Source organism: Lineus longissimus, chromosome 4 (genome assembly GCF_910592395.1).
Source record: "Lineus longissimus chromosome 4, tnLinLong1.2, whole genome shotgun sequence".
In the NCBI taxonomy this organism is placed as follows: Eukaryota; Metazoa; Nemertea; class Pilidiophora; order Heteronemertea; family Lineidae; genus Lineus; species Lineus longissimus.
Window position 1 is genome coordinate 5,086,089 of NC_088311.1, and position 16,802 is coordinate 5,102,890.

At 42.3% G+C, this 16,802-nt stretch overlaps 2 protein-coding genes and 1 long non-coding RNA gene across 4 annotated transcripts; 1 reads left to right on the forward strand and 2 right to left on the reverse strand.

The window, feature by feature from the left end:
* Nucleotides 1-468: 468 nt before the first annotated feature.
* Nucleotides 469-7,862, forward strand: LOC135486122 (pancreatic triacylglycerol lipase-like). 2 transcript variants are annotated; one of them, XM_064768656.1, is made up of 11 exons: nt 469-597; nt 3,288-3,565; nt 4,034-4,180; nt 4,578-4,686; nt 5,171-5,302; nt 5,650-5,763; nt 6,041-6,156; nt 6,361-6,502; nt 6,679-6,802; nt 7,197-7,391; nt 7,717-7,862. In XM_064768656.1, the coding sequence occupies exons 1-11, from the start codon at nt 492-494 to the stop codon at nt 7,790-7,792; spliced, it is 1,539 nt and encodes a 512-aa protein (XP_064624726.1). In that variant the 5' UTR covers nt 469-491; the 3' UTR covers nt 7,793-7,862. The 2 variants fall into 2 exon arrangements, with proteins under 2 accessions (XP_064624726.1, XP_064624725.1); XM_064768655.1 differs by lacking the exon at nt 469-597 and adding an exon at nt 2,276-2,450.
* A 3,280-nt stretch (nt 7,863-11,142) lies between these two features.
* On the reverse strand, nt 11,143-14,367 carry LOC135487021 (G-protein coupled receptor Mth-like). The gene has a single exon (XM_064770279.1). The coding sequence runs from the start codon at nt 14,115-14,117 to the stop codon at nt 12,363-12,365; it is 1,755 nt and encodes a 584-aa protein (XP_064626349.1). The 5' UTR covers nt 14,118-14,367; the 3' UTR covers nt 11,143-12,362.
* Nucleotides 14,368-14,383: 16 nt separating this feature from the next.
* Nucleotides 14,384-15,913, reverse strand: LOC135487022 (uncharacterized). Its single transcript, XR_010446771.1, has 3 exons — nt 15,840-15,913; nt 15,377-15,409; nt 14,384-14,974 (listed from the first exon to the last, which is right to left on the reverse strand). It is a non-coding gene; the product is annotated as an uncharacterized LOC135487022 (long non-coding RNA).
* Between the last annotated feature and the right edge of the window lie 889 nt (nt 15,914-16,802).

Consider the following 16,802-nt stretch of genomic DNA (forward strand, 5'->3'; position numbering starts at 1 on the left):
CCTCATGGCAGTGAACTAGATATTTGACTTGGCTCAGCACTGTTGAGAAGTGATAAGATTTCAAGTTATCAGATGTCCTTGGTTCAAACATGAGCAGCACAACTTCAAACTACATTAGGCCTACTATAAACCGCCAAACTTTCGTGGGCGTTTTATTTTTCGCGGGTTTCGCGAATATTTACTTTGATTCGCGAATATAAAACTTGCGAAAATGATAAGTCTATTCGGAAAACGGAAAGACCAATGTAATACGTCAAAATAGAGATCGTGAAAAAGCGAATTTTTAGAACTTTTTTGCGAATCAAAAAGCGCCAAAATATGAAAATATTGCGTTCGCAGTAATAGATCTTATCACGAATCTGATACTTCGAAGAGACCCTCTCATGTTGTCCCGCACCGGTAATGACATAAACTAAAAAATAAGTTGATAAGATAAATTATGGTGTTTGCTTTCGAAGAACGATTTGACCGACTGCCTTCCACCAAGCAACATGTCTTGGCTGCGACTTCTTCCTCTTGTGTTAGTCATCGTCTGGGATCACCAACTGGTTGAGGCCTTTCTCAATAGCAATGGACATCTTGAGTTGATCGGCTCTGGTAAGCCTATTCTTGACCAAATCAATAGCGTTTTAAACCTGCTTTCTTGTATTATCATAAAAAATCCAACGCTTGTAGAACTTGCAGCAAAACTACACCGCCGCAACCCCCCTTCGAGCGACAAAGTACGAACTACGAAGGTATGTTGTGTCATCAATCATCCTGACGATCAGTGATTATAAATATACTCCGCCTCTCGATATTTCCATTTTTTATATTTCAATATAACATTTCAAGTTGTGTATACGATGTAAGAGTATCAAAAACCTGTATCTCAGGATGGTCATCAATAGTCCTGTGTGCTTATTCATTTTACACGCCACTTCGTCGTCCGTAGCTTTTCAAGAGTTGTGCAACCTGCCTATCATATACTGTCTCTAAAGGAACAATCGTTTGAGTAAAATGTCTCGCAAATTTGGGACTGTAGTTCAAAGTTTGGAAGTCGTCTGACACCCCTCTATATGATAGTAGATACGGGCGCATGGAATGAACTGCGCTGGAGACGGTCCAAAGGCAGAGCCAAAATGCGCGCGCGAGCCTCGTTCGGTTTGGCTGCGCCCGAGGATTCTCAGTTTAGCACTGACACTAACGAAGGAGATGCGAGAAGTAGGCATGGCAGGTATCAGCCGATAGTTCACGCGATCATGCAAAGACCAATCATCAAATAATGATACGATTGTACCTCCAACATTTGGTAGGCGTCATTAATCCTGAGTGCAACAATTACGACCTCCTTAAAGATCCTTATCAATTTTTTACGAGTTGTGATGGCCGTTTCCGATACCGGTACTAGAAGAAGATAAGTATATACGTGTAGTGTCCACATACACGATGATTTTTTTGAACGAGAGTACCTGGTAAGACAACATGATGTCCTCGTTGGAACTTGTTATACTGGTTGTGCTACACCCTCTTGTCTTATCCCCTGGTTGAAGCTGGGTCATTCATGCCCGATTCAACTGAGAAACATGAGCTGCAACATGTCTTCTTCGATCTTACAAATCTATCCCAGGACAAAACATTTGGTTGTGACTTGTTTGCGTCTTCTGTGCAATGGCCGATGTCGCGTTGCTATGATTTGACAAGCCAGGGTGTCCTCGGAGCAATGTTCAAATACTGCTCTCCTGTATGTGGTTTGACAACGTGGTTGTGACTATCTTTTGAGCAGTGCTGACTTTGTGCTGGTTGTGACCGCCATTTGAATCGTGCCGCGGTGATGGTTTTCGGAGGACTGGTGGAAATCACAACAAAACAAAAATAAGCTGTGATGAAGAAGACGCCATTTCGTTGTGCTAGTCACCAGGGAATGACAAGCTAGCTGAGGAGACCACCACTAATTTGAATTGTTAATCGCGTCCTCTAGAACTTGCAAACATCATTCCATACGACCTTCCGCTTGCCTTCCTGTCACTTTCCCGGAACCCGAGTAAACATCCGCACACTGCTCGCGTTTGTGGAGAATGTGTCGATTTTCTGGCAAAATGGTGTTAAAGCTAAAAGTTTGATAACAACGTACTGTTGTTTCCGGTGAAGTTTATCATTTGGTGTTTCCTTCTTGAGGCACATCATCAACTTTAAACTACATCACCAAGATCGTTATCAAAGGTTTGACCTGTTTCGAATAATATTATCTTGATGACAATGAAGATAACAAATCAAGTGAAGCCTTCCGGGAGAATCATTCGATTTCGGACGCGAGTACTTACCAGACATCATGTCCTCGCTGGGCGTTCTTACTTTAGTGGTTCTAACTCACTTTTTGTCTCACTCACTGGTTGAGGCTGGGGTGATTGGCAATGTAATAAATACGGGTTTAAATCTGCTTCAAAAAGAAAAAGAGCTCGCCATCTCTGGTAAGTCTTTTCCAAAATTCATTACTGTTAGAAGGTCGATCCGGCATCAGTCACAAGCTACCCACGTCACGTTTTCACTTGGGGTTGTTTTGCTTTTCCTTGCATAGGGACGTGACAATTTTATATTACGCCGAGGGCGAAATCTCTATGCCAATAACTCAACTGGCACCTAACCGCAGTGGCATGTCCAGGATAGCTGACACAAACATTTATAGGTTGTAAGAGGTGTGTTTTTTTCGTTTGATTTGAAATAATCGAACAAATTTAATTTAACTTTATATAATCAATGTTTTCCACTCCTGTCTTATCGAATCACAGAAATGAAGTAATGAAATAACTAATGATAAAAAACTGATAATAATTTCGAAAAATCAGGGTATGAATATAATGTATGGCTTGTTAGCTCTGAAATGTGGCAACTAACCGGACTCCTTCTCGGTCTATTTGTTGGATTCTGTGTCTCTTCCCCGGTTGAGGTGGGGGAAAATGGACCAGCGGATGAAACACGTAAGTAGGACACTAAAAATTGGCCTGGATTGGTTTTCGTGTAGTATCGAGTATGTATGAAGGTATTATAAAGGTCTTTATACGTACTTGCTTGTATTCTAGATATTGTTTTCCAACGGGTTAAAGACACCGCCTACTGGGACTTACCGCTAGTAGGCGCCTTAGTGCGGTGCCTTCAACCAATCAGACGTCTGCAAGTTCGCCTTGCCAAAATAACCGCGATGTGTTGCTCGCGGCCTACGACTGACTCCGGATGTTGCGAGAGTGCCTGATTTATTTTGAGAGTGAATTTCGGGCTTGTATAATCGTCTGGCGTCGGGTATTTTACAGGTCTGATCCCAGTGACGAAATGCTACGGTGTATTGGGGTGTATGAGTACGGGAGGTGTCTTCTCCGACCTCTCTCATCGCCCCCTGCAGCTCCTTCCCCTGGACAGAGACAAAATCCAGACCACTTTCCACCTCTTCACGAAAAGAAACCACCAGTCTGAGCAGATCCTCGTGGCTGATAACAATGTCACCATCACGAACTCCATGTTCGACCCAACGAAAGAAACTAAAGTGATAGTCCATGGGTTTATAGACAACGGAAGATTACCATGGGTGTTGGTAAGTCATGAATTGAAGTTGTTGGCTGAAGGATACTCAAAAACTTATCATTACTTCGTTTTCATGTGTCTTCCCTTCAGCAATCGATCCTTTCCATGGGTCTACCCTTTAGAGTAAGCAACAGTCTCTGTCATGAAGAAAATTATACCCACCGAGTCATTGACCCCTAGCCCTGATGAGAAAGACACGGGTGTTTAATCAAAAGATAACCTGTATGGGAACAAAGCACCTGCATGCCTCAAAGTGGCCCTCAACCAGAAAATGATACGATTCTTGAGTCAATGACCTGATATCCCCAATAAGCGAATTCGCCATGATGTGTTGCGTTTTTTATACTCTGCGGAAAAAACCAAAGCCGAGACCTGGGCTTTCAGTTCGGGTAAATGCTTTTTAGCAACGCATGTTTATACATGTTGCATTGTCGGACAAACGCGCATTTTTTTGCTCATGTCATTTTGACATTTTCAGAAAATAAAGGACGAGTACCTGAAAAAGGATGATTATAACGTGATCGTCGTTGACTGGGGCAAGGGTTCAATGTTCCCTTACACCCAAGCCACAGCTAACACCAGACTGGTCGGGGCAGAGATCGCATACCTTATTCAAACCATGCAGGTGAGCTGAGAATTTCTCGAACCACGATCGTTTTTATAATGGATGCGTCAGATCAAGATGAAATAGCTGAGGGTCCAATCATAGCTGTTAATCTGGCGTTCGAAGTAGATGCTGCTGCTCAGTTATCCATTTAGATAATTATTCCTTCCGTCTTTGAGGCTGTGCCACGCCCATTGATGTGGTGTATTCGGATGTGCGTGGCACAAGGGCGGTGACAGAGAAGACAGCGAGCATTATGTCAGTGAAAATAGCACTGAGCGGCGGTGGAATTTTCGGTCCAGTCCGTCACCGCCTTTTGGGTGTAATGTTGCTTATATTTACCTCAATCCTGACCAAGCGACTAATCATATACTGCATCCATCTCGACTTAGCTGTACCTTCTCTTTCATTGATACAGACCGTGGTAGCTGCAGTTCCCGAGCTATTCCACATCATCGGTCACAGTCTTGGTGCACACATTGCTGGCTATGCCGGCGAGCGGCTCAGGTTCCTCGGAAGAATCACAGGTAAAACCGGAGGCTTTGAGTGCGAACATGTATCTCGCGACATGTAGCCTGAAATGAATTGGCTGGACTGAAATGAAAATGAATTGGTTGGTGGCAATGTTGGTGAAACAGTAGACCCATCAGTTTAATTTTCGGTCCCCTAATAGCGAAATCTTAAGACCTCGGATGAGATGCAAGCGCTCAACGACAAGAGAGTTTCAAATGTATCCCAAAAGTGTTCCTCTCCCAGCTTTCTGGTTGTGACTTTGTCCTCAAAGGGCGATATAGGATGATCTGAAATCATAATCCCTATGCAACAATGTCAATTTAAGTATGATTTGTTATGGGTTTTCATCGCATCAGGATAATGCTTTGCTTTCCTGGGCGTATTATTGAAGGGTCAGTTCAGAAGCATGCAGGTTCATTTTTACAACCTCCAACACTTTAAGGCATGGTGAGACACTAAATGATATTTTCTCGGGTAAAACTACTTTAATTCTTTCAGCCCTGGACCCTGCTGACCCATACTTCTCCGGCACAGACATTGCTGTCCGTCTAGACCCCTCAGATGCACTCTTCGTTGATGTCATACACACGGATGCGGAACCCTTCATCGCCATCCTAACCAATGAAGGTGGTAAGTATCCGACTATCTTTTTCTCTGAGAACCTGATACCGTATTCAAGATACCTGTATTGGTTGTCTGACCAAACACCGCGATATGTGTTTGGTGAGACAACCAATACCGAGATAGGTATCAATTTCTATTCTCAAAAAACCTCAAGGTTGAATGTTTTAGGCATATACAGAGCATCTGCTTTTGACAAATTTTATACCAACCAAGAGGTTATGGTTGTCTCACCAAAACATTTGTGGTAAAAACGAGGCTAATACGTAATCCATTATTATCACTTACATGTAGGACAGATCTTGAGGATTGAGAAGTGCAACTTGTCAGCCAATTGTCTAATGCTTTCCATCCAGGATTTGGAATGAGGAGTCCAACTGGACACGTAGATTTCTACCCAAATGGCGGTTTGACCCAGCCTGGCTGTGACAATGATGTTACAGCAATATTGATAGAAGGGCTGTACGAAGGTGGGTGAAAACGCTAGTTGATCGGATCCGAATTCGACCAAAATGCAATAATAATAATACTACTAATCATAGGAAGCTCGGGCTGCATTCTAGCGGGCGGAACATAAATCCCTGTCTCCACATGTTAAGTATATACCATCTTGAGAATGTACGTCGAAGGAAAGACGGTAACATGTACACAGAATATGCACTCTATTTCATTCTTATCGAAGGGTGTGAGCTGGCTACAAAAACCATGTACATTACACCTTCCGTTGAGAGCCGAAATATCTTTCAGGTGGCAAACGGTTCGTTGCTTGTGATCATCTCCGCGCTTACGAATTCTTCACCGACTCCATCAACAACATCTGCAAATACAAGGCTTATCCCTGCAAGAGTGACGAAGATTTCAAGGTATACCAGTCCCTCTAAAATTACGACTATGTCATTTTCATACATAATTCACACACATTCACACCCAGTGAGAATTTATCTTTCAGCAAAATTATCAAATATGCCACCTCCTTCTCCTTCAATGTTCCCCTCCACAAAACTGATGTTGACGATCAATAGGAGAACGCTCTTGGAACTTTACTAATTTCATGGTATTCCCTATAGGCGGGACGTTGCACCAGATGTAACAGCACTGTGAGTGGATGTTCATATATGGGTGAGGATGCCATCAGGAGCAGACCCCCGCCAGGGCAGGAGAAGATCACATACTACCTCGAGACCGGCGGAGACGCGCCGCTCTTCTGCCGTAAGTAATTGCTGCTGAGTTTGGTGCAAATGACACCAAGCTTATTGAATATGCTAATTTCGAATTACAATCAATAACATCAATAGTTGTACATCCAACATTGGGGCATTATACTAATGCTCCACCCGTAGGCCTACTTCTACGCAACATTTCAATAACCATTTCTTCTACTTCAGGTTATGAGGTATTTGTCCGTGTACAGCTGAGCACCGATGCCTCGAAGGAGCGAGGGAAGCTTCGCGTAAATGTGAAAGGATCAAATGGAATCGACACTGGAATGACACTACTCCATACTGATGCGTAAGTAAAGGAAGTCTGTCTTGCAATTAACTTGTTAAAGGGGCATTATGTACTGTCGTGGTATGGTTGTGTCAACACTGGCAGATGGCGGCGCAGCATACTTTATAATCTAGCCTGCATTCCTGCTTTTATCGTAATCTCAGGTTTTCTACAGTCACAAACACTCGGGAAGAATCTGCCGGTGCCCCTGGTGGTGGAGAGGAGACTTACCAGTCCCTTTCAACGGGTGCGGTATCACGTAATACGTTACTGTACACCATGACGGCTGTTTGCTGTTCCAATTTCACCGTCTCTACAAGCTTGTCCTCTTTGACACGAATGCAGGTCGTCTTTTTTGTGCAATGCATGGAAAGAGACGCCAAGTTTATTTTTATTCACCGGTACTTTTTACCAGCAACCAAGACTTTTCCCCGGGAACGAGCTACTTCTTCGTGATTAAGAGCAGGGCGGACATAGGCAAGCCTTCGGAGGTGCAGTTGATGTGGGAGCACAACCCCTCCTGGCTGAAGCCTTGGCAGTGGGGACCCCTTTACAACGCCAAGCTCAACATTGATAAGATAACAGTAGTCGACGGAGAAAGTCAACAAACGTAAGTCATCAGACTCCATGGGTTTACAACAAGCTATCGTGTTTCTCACGCACTTGCCCTGTCCATGCCGAAAGGTCTATCGTGGCATTACATAGCAGATCATTCAGCGGGTCTCGAATCAAAGATTCCCACACCATCCCTCGAAGAACTCATAAATTTCTAAATTTGTTGAATTCGGTGTCGAGAGATGACACCGTGCCGTGTGCTGTCACTCGTCCTAGGCCTATTAGCTCCCCAAAATTGAAAATGAAGTCGCTCTAATGTACATGTACGTTCCCCAGAACTTTTTCACGACTGTGTACAAAATATGCTGGGTTTTTTTCAGATCGGAGTTGTGCTATCCCTTAACCATAGACGATGGTACTCAAGTCTCTTTTGATGAAGTATCCTGCCTCCACTAAGAAGGGTTTCGGTTCTATCTCGATTTAATGTAGATAATGACATTAAATGAAATAAAAATTGTACAAATTTTTTCCTGTCAAAGTTTGAAATGGAAGTTGGGATGACGACACGTCCTGTTGAAGTTTGAGATGAGAAGTTGCATGTATAAGGATGTCAACTCGACATGTTAATGTCTCGAGATGGGAAGTAATGGTATCGACTCGTCCTGTTGATGTTTGAGATGGGAAGTTAGGGTGTCCTCGTCTTGACAATATTTGAGGTGATGTTCACCTCCTGCTACGTTTGGGACGGGAGCTTGTCCTGTTGATATTTGGGGTGTTGTCGGAGGGTGTACTCCTACTGGTCTAATAGGATGCGACCGAAGGTTGTGCTTGTCCTGGTATTGTTTGGGAAGGGACTCAGTGGCGCAATCGCCTAGATGATTACTTGGATGGACCATAGGCAGCCCTTGTCCTGTTTACATTTGGGATGGGACCTTTGCATGACTAACTTCCCATTGATTTTGAGTGGGGAACTAGCCTACCGTACAATGACAACGCAGGTACAATGTATCGTTAAAACATTATTTTATTGTATTCTAATCCTGATTTATCAAGAAAATTACATGGCGTCACACTAATCACATAGGTGCCTAACTCATTTTTTGTACTTTTGAGAAAATCAAAGAAAACCTATTCAAATTTTCAAAAACTTGTGTTTATTTTCAAATAACCTTACAAAATTATTTAATAACAGTACAATAATAATACAATAACTGATTTTGCCTAATGTGGCTTACATATAGTCTAGATTGTGTGGCTTTCGATGGGGAGCCGTTTCTGTAAAAAATCTCAATTTGGCAAAAAAGTGAGTTTATAAGGCACTTATGTTATTTGTGTGACAGTGAGATATGCTGGTGCCTGCACAACATATCAATTACTAGTAACAAAAGATAATATCAACATAATTATATACATGACATACAGTACATAGTGCAATTACACACGAAAATGAATTTGGATTCACTATTTGTGATTAGGTCTCTTGTAGACCTCTTAACTGGTGAGACTGACACATTCAAAATATCGATTGCCAGTATCATGAAAGACTAAACAACAAAGATGATGGGTTGTGCAGCTTTGGCCACCACCAAACGTGAGCTTTACAATGTTTACTTTGACAGCAAATCAAACCTGAAACTTATACTAACATATTCAAACATCACTTGGAATTCTCTAACTGGCAATTTTTTTTATGTTACATAAATTAAAAGTCACCTAAGTATTTGGAATCACAAAACACCGATTATAAAAAGTAACTAAAAACTTAAATGCAAAGGAAATCTTAGTTCATATACTTACTCATTTCATGAAAGAATGAATCCATTACATGTACATGTATATGCATAAAACACCTCAGATAAACAATGACAATGTTGTGTGCTATAGGGCTATATCAAAAATAAAACTATTTTTAATCATAGTCATTATGATTCGAACCATAAAATAGCTTAGAAACACAAGAAAAATAAAGTAGGGACACTATCTTTGTCCACCAACCTGATCAAATACATGACAACATGAGACAATAAAATTTAGTCAAAACTCAATCCAAATAAACTTGTTAACATTGCGTATTTCAATGCAAAATTTAAAGCAAAATGTAACATCTTGTTACAACGACAATCAATGACATTTAGGTTGTTATTATATACACACTACCAGTTTGCATTTTCAAATTTTCTCACCATTTACACAGGAGTTGGGGACGATGACTGAAGAACTGTGGAGCAATTGATTTTTAAGTCTCAAGCTGAAGTACCCACATTACTTGGACAAAACATTAAAGAATATTTCAATAGGTACAACTATAAGCTAATCAGTTCTGCCAAGGAACTGCTATAAAATTCTTTTAAAAATCATATCAGAACATAAGTAGTTCATTCAATCAATCTATCGTTACATGTCATGATATGTAACATTACAATGTTGTATACTATAAAAGTTTGAAAAATAATAGTTTTTAAGATGTGTTGACAGCCACTTTACAATTCTACATGTATAGTCCTGGACAATATCAATTTTTTTTTACCAAATTTGTTTTTACCCTCATGCCTTGCATTGACCCATGATAACCACCAGCAACTGTGACAATCGAGTTTCTTTTTACTTCTGGTTGTTGTGACGGCATCCGCTTGTCAATCGCGGTAGGGAGTCTGAAAATTAAAGGACAAAACTGATGAGAATACTTGAATAAATCATTGACATTGAGTAGGACTGTCGTCGACCAGGCTAGAACAAGCCATGAAGTCGAAGGGACAAGGAAAGCAAGTACTTGGAAGGCTACTACTACTATAGCCTTTCTATAGGCCAATTAATAGCTTTCGAGACCTCTATGGAGTTAGCCTTTTCAAAATGTTGTAACCCCATACAGACCCCTGGTTCATTACTGAGCATCTATAAGAGGTTCAAGACAGTACAATGTAGGCTAACGGAATGAAAAATATCCTCACCAACTACTATTTCCCGCTTTTTTTGGTCGCTTGAGGTTGTTGGGCAGTTTGGGGGCTCCTGGTTGCGATGTGCTGGTAGCTTATTCCCGAGTTTATCATGTTCTGTAAGCTCGCTAAAGTTTCCGCCGAGACGCACGATACGGGAATAGGAACCAAACGAATTTGGGTTGGGGGCTGAACCTGCGCCATCGCGGTCGAGCTCGACGTCATCGGTGAAGCCTCTGCTCCTCCGTCCGGCATCAGCGTGGTCATGGTATCCCCATGGTCGAGTTCATGGAGTTGCGGCATCGTGGGGAGTTTCTTTGCAGTCTTTTTCCCACTTTTCTTCTCATCAGTTGACTTTCCACAAGGACAGTAACTTATTGTATGAGCGTTGTCTCCAGTACTCTTACAAATAGGGCAGACGTAACGACGTAATACTGGGCAAGTTATTTTTCCATTATTATCCCGCAGCCCGTGGCTGCGGTAGACTGCAGAACTTTCGCCGTTATTTCTACAAAAAGGACAGAGAATATCCCGTACCTTTTTTGTTTTGGTCATCAAAGTTTTCCCCGCGATGTCACTTTCGGGAATTTCATTACTTTCAACGCCATTACGCATGAATTCCTCCATAGGAGTAGAAATGGGTGGTCGACAATCAAAAGCTGTATCGAGAAACCTGAGAACACTAAACGGAAAGTTCATGAATTCGGATTCAAAAGGCGGCATTCCTCGTGCTTGAGCTGGATTTTCGGGTCCACTTTGCGCCGATTCCGATGACCAGTTACTGCCGGCACTGGCCGATCCTCCCGAATTATGAGGCTGCCTGTAACTCCAGAATCGCGACAAAAAGTCGTCACTGATATCGAAAGGACTGGACATCTTTTGATTAATAGTTTTCTTTCACTTCCAAAGTCAATCCCGAGATACGTTTTCTGTTAGTTCCTGAGCATGAGCATGAATGATTCTGAAGCTACGCGATGTAAACTATTTTGTCAATGAATTTCCATTTTCCACCAATCAAAAAGCGCAGGATTTACTCCGACCAATCGGCTGCAGATAAATTTCTACACTGTATAAATTTTTGATACTTTGTGTCTTTTTTGTCTGCAAGGTTAACCCGTTCCCTCACAAAAATCGACTGTCAGCACCACTCATGCCGCATTGGAAAATTTTGGAGGGAAATTGGACGCAGGGTTAATAATACTAGATTATATATTAAGAATCCCGCCACTGGTTTTCGACCGATTTGAACAGGGTCACTCTTGAATTTGACCTTCGGTTTTGACCTATGGTTTGCACTAAGCTGATGATTATACTGGGTGCCCCCCCTCCAACCACTAACAGTCAAAATTAATATCCATAAAACCCGAATCATCAGAAATTCTCCGATGATTCAAGTAAAAGGAAATTCGGATTACATGGCATGGGATCCGCTAATAATAAACGGAGGCATCCCTGTCGCCGAATATTTTCTCATTTACTCTTTATTTTCCAAAAGATTCATTTTGTTGGTAGGTCTACTATGCAGAGGGCCTACTTTCCCTTCTAGAAATGGACCCAATTACGTATTTTCGGGCGAGCCCAAAAATCTTGATTAAATAGAGGTGCCACCCTATACATAATAAATATCATATCATACGGGCGATATCGCATCATACGGTGTTGACAAACTTTAATCACCCGGCGGGGAAATCGAATGCCATCCTGTCGGTTTGTGAGTTGAATGGATTCGAACTTCAGATCGCCCGAGCAGTCTTTCGTAGACGTCATGAACATGATTGTAAGGCACTCACACAACAGAAGTAGTTGATTCGTCACTTATATATGATGACGTAACATCCAATCGGATGGCAGCAATGCCTACTTGCCAAATTTGCTTTGATAACATCCGATTAATCTGTAAATCAGTGTTGTCCGTCTAGATAACACTATATTATTTATAAATCCTCCACACGTTGCGAATCATGTCACTCTCTGCTCTCAAGTGATACAATTGAATTACACATGCACAACTAGCATGCAGAGATCGACAAAGCCGCAGAACAAGGCTTGGTTCAAGGTAAGATAATGAGTTTCATCGATCTCAAGCAATTCACTTACTTCTTTTCGTCGAGACGAACGGTTGAAACAGACGCAGATGACGCGTAGCTCGATCCAGTTGACTTGGTGCAGCCCCACAATCGCATAACACGTGGATTGCTGACGAAGACAAGGCAAAGGAGAATGCCTTGCGAACTATTCAGAATGGTGAAAATATATTTCACCACAATGATGTCCCCAGTCATAACGGCAAGCCCAAGCAGCCAGGACAACCCTAAGATGACGGACAACTTGACGTATGGGAGAAACAACATGGTTTCTTTCTTTGAAGACTTGACTTTATCCGTCATTGCTCTGACCTTAACGATGCTTGTCACGGTCCAAATAAAGAGGACGAGATTCAGGAGGCAGATGAACCCAACCGGTGCAGCAAATGTTGCAATTTGCTGCACCGTGTTTAAGATCCAACACTCTCTGCCACCATATTTGAATTCTACAACCGGGACAAAGTAGGTCAAAATTGCTGAGATGACGACGATTAAGGCCGCTGTACCGAACGCGTAAAGACATCGGAGGCCAAACGCTTTCCTTGTTGCTCCTTGATCGATTTTGATGGAATGTGGTCGGAATGTCTTCCAAGTGTCAATCGCTATGACATTCATCCAAGTGAAGACAGTCAGCCAAAAGAAGTGCGAAACTATCCCGATAATGGAACAGAGCAAGGGGGTATCAGAGGTAAGAGACTTCAGAAGGAACAGAAGTATGGCAATGAACATACAGGAACTAAGACACATGAGATTCTTCCCGGGCAGGTTTTGTAGGACAGCGAATCGGACGTGGGTGATCAGGACGAATGCTGTTCCGGCGAGTGATAGTGCCAAGAGGACTTGACTGAGGACACGCAGGGCTACTGTTGCAGCTGAAGGTGGTTCATCGGTGCAAACTGATAAAATCATGTACCGAGTTTCATTCTGCCAATACCGATATTTAAATAGAGCCCCGCTGCTTGAAAGGTGAAACTGGTTGGTATAATCAGTCGAGTTAACTGTAATCATGTCGCTCTGATCGCTCACCTCGAAAAACAGGTCTTCATTCTGGTAAGTCGTGTTATGACATTGAAAACTCGTGTTATCTTGGTTAGAAAAGATAGCTCCTTCGATTTTAATGTTACTCCCGTAGTTATTGCTCGTCCCTGGCACAAAATACTTCAGGAACTCTCCAAGCTTGTTTGGATTGGACCACATCTGGACATTTCGGCGCATTGCCAAGTGGGCGTGCACTTTGACTTCACATCTTGTCTTTGCTGCTCGTCCTGGAGCTGATTGTTCAGACTTGCATTTCTTCAGATAAACATTGCTCACTGTCGCTGACTTGACCGAATCAATCTGGTTACTAGAAAGGTACTCCAAAATAGTTTTATTGACAAGGAACACTGCTCGTGCTGCATTTTCAAGCGATACCGTCGCGTCTACGACAACATATAAATTATAATCTCTGACGCAAATATTGTTCTTAAGCAGCTGATTCTTTGGGCATGTCTTACACTTGCCAACTTCGGTATCCAGGTATTCATAAATCGGGCAGACTGATTCTTCTGTTGAAGGCAGTACAAAAAGCCCAGACAAATCTCCGGGAACTTTAAATTCCCCACCCGGTACAACAGCCTCTGCATCCCTTCTGGGGCAATTCGCACTTACATTCACCACACCCGTATTGTTCCTGAGACACTGCGCACAGAAACTGTTCTTGACCATCAAATCCGACCCATTATCAATCTTGATTGTGTAAGGTAAATAGTACTTGTGGCACATGGTCTTGAGTTCTTCATCACGATGTCCCTCACAGTTGTCCTTTCTCTCACATTCATTCCGACTCAAAGCAAGTTTTACACTTCTGCTTTGTTGATCAAACGAAACATTGCAAAATCTGAAGATGATGTTCAGCAACGTATCACCGCCGTATCCGCCCTTGAAGCTACATGCGATTTTCGGTTTAATAAACTCAAGTTGGCCATCGGGAAGCCATTGTCCAGTGTGGCAGCTAAGACAGAATGTATTACCGTATATAAGGTTCTTGTAGATAAGTGGCAGAAAGGGGTACATGTCCTTGAGGTATATTGGGCCCGCTGCCCCATGTCCACCTGAACACTTGTCAGCGATTTCAACAGGAGTCGATGCTGGACACTTTCTCACAATAGTCAGCCCTTCATCGTAAGGTTTTCTCTTAAACTTTATATCACCTATCCTCAGGGAGTCGCAAACTATGAAGTCTGTCATTGATGCAGCCGCATCGTAATCCTCGGTACCATGGCAGAATTCTTCGAAATCGGCACAACAACGGCCCTGAGGAATACACTCCGGGCTACAAGAACATCTGTCAACACTGCCCTGCGCGTTACATCCTATCTTGCAACTTTCAGGTTCCTCACAAGAATAAGCGGTGGTGTTTTCAATCTTTATCCAATTGGTATCTTCAGCTTTGCCACCTGACCCTTTTTTGGGGGGCTTGGTGGGTTTGGTTGCGATACCACCGCCAAACACACTGTCACCTTGAGGCGTTTCGTTGTCTGGAACCAAGAGCGTAGGTTCCAAGTGATTTGGGGCCAAGTTTCGTGTTGGATTTAAATTTGGAATTAACCCAAAAGTTGTTGTCGTTGTTAACATCGGACCTGCAACGGAATCATTGAAATACATGTATTTCGGAAATTCGTCTATTAATATTTGTACCACCAACCGAACATTACATTCAAAATTTCTTTACAGTTCATCGTCTTAAAACAAATAGTAGCAGTCGTTCAGATAGAGCACTTTGTTGGCTTTTTGAGGCTCAAATTTCGCATTATATTTAAAACAACTACTGCTAACTCTGCGGTGGATGCAAGGTTTTTGTTCATTTTTGGTGACAATGGTCTAAACGTATACATAATCATAATGTATGCATTCTTCGTCGAAATGTGATAATGACTAGAGGACGATATGCAACTACCCGGGAGAAACTAGGGACAACCAATGCTAAAAATCATCAGAAATTATTTAGATTGAATTTATTTGATGGCCAGTATGAACTATACCTGCTGACACGTTGCCTGATCCAATTCCGAAACCTAAAGAGGAGAATGAAATCGTTCAGAGGAAAGCAAACAGGATAACTATACCGCCTGAATTCCAATAACTGCTTTCTTCCTGTTTCCCGCCAATCCCTGAAGAGCTGGAGAACGACCTCCAGAACGATAGTCATCGAAACATTATAAATCTTAGAAAGATAACAAAGTATTGACTTTTCCACAATACAGACCATCACAGCCATGGCATTCTTTCATCAAGTCGATGCGACAAATATTTTACCGATTTGAACCCAAGACGCCGAAATATCGTCTCATCCTGTCTGCATGTCGATCTTTCGGCGTTGTGCGTCAGGTCAATTCCCTTCTCCATGCAAGGAGGATGAAACTTTTGGATTAACGCACACTGCCGATAAACCGGCATGCCATCCTGAGATGTAAGGGTGTGAACTATGTATATGCCTACACTTACCAGCAAGAACACCAGAGACAAAATTCAACGAAAATAGAAGCAAAAGGTATCGATGCTTCATGTCTGAATCCATGGTGTAATCTGTCCATTTGTCACACGCTAATAATCTAGTTTATGACTTTTCAATTGTATTAGTTTTGAACTTGTCACCAATGGACAACCCAATAACTGGTCTTAATGAGTCTGACGTCAAAGGCTTAGCTTCATCCCCATGGCGTCCATTTTATGACCTCCATCAGCTTTGATCTGTTGTTTGATCAGGTGAGTGGTTAGAACACAGTCATGCTGGATTAATTTTTTTTCCAACGTGGGAACAATGTAAACATACTCAATATTGACACAGCTTTTCAAACTTGATTTCAAATCCATTTGCTTGAATCGCACGAAATATACAAATGACCGCCATCAAATCTGCATGGGTGGTAAGCTATCAATAGCTTCATCGTTGCTGGCTAATGGAAAGCTTTGTTCCATTCGTCGCAGAATCACCGCCTTTGTGAGCATTAGTATATGAGCATAATTTCGCATGGCTCATTCCGCGAACAGCGCCACACAGCGGCAAACTAGTTGTTCAAAACAAGTTTTGTCACTAACGCCGGCGGTAAGTCTAAAGGCTTAACTGGAGATAACGTCAAGTCAACTTAATGCCATCGTTAGTGACAACATTGTTTAGAACAACCAGCCGGGCCAGGAGGGTAGATGGTAATTCAAATTATCCGCTAGCGCCGCAGTTGACGGGGAGTTGAACTAACTCTTACCTTAATTCAAGAAAAAATAGGAACGCAAGTCTGAGACTATATGTTTGATGAGTGTCTACAGTTGGTTCAAGGGGTTACTTGATGATTAAAAGTTATTTCCGATTTCACACACCGCACATGACTACTACAACGTATGCGATTTGCATTACTGAGGTACAGTCGGCCTGAAATCGGAATCATCGTATTCAGTGTAAACCTATGCCTG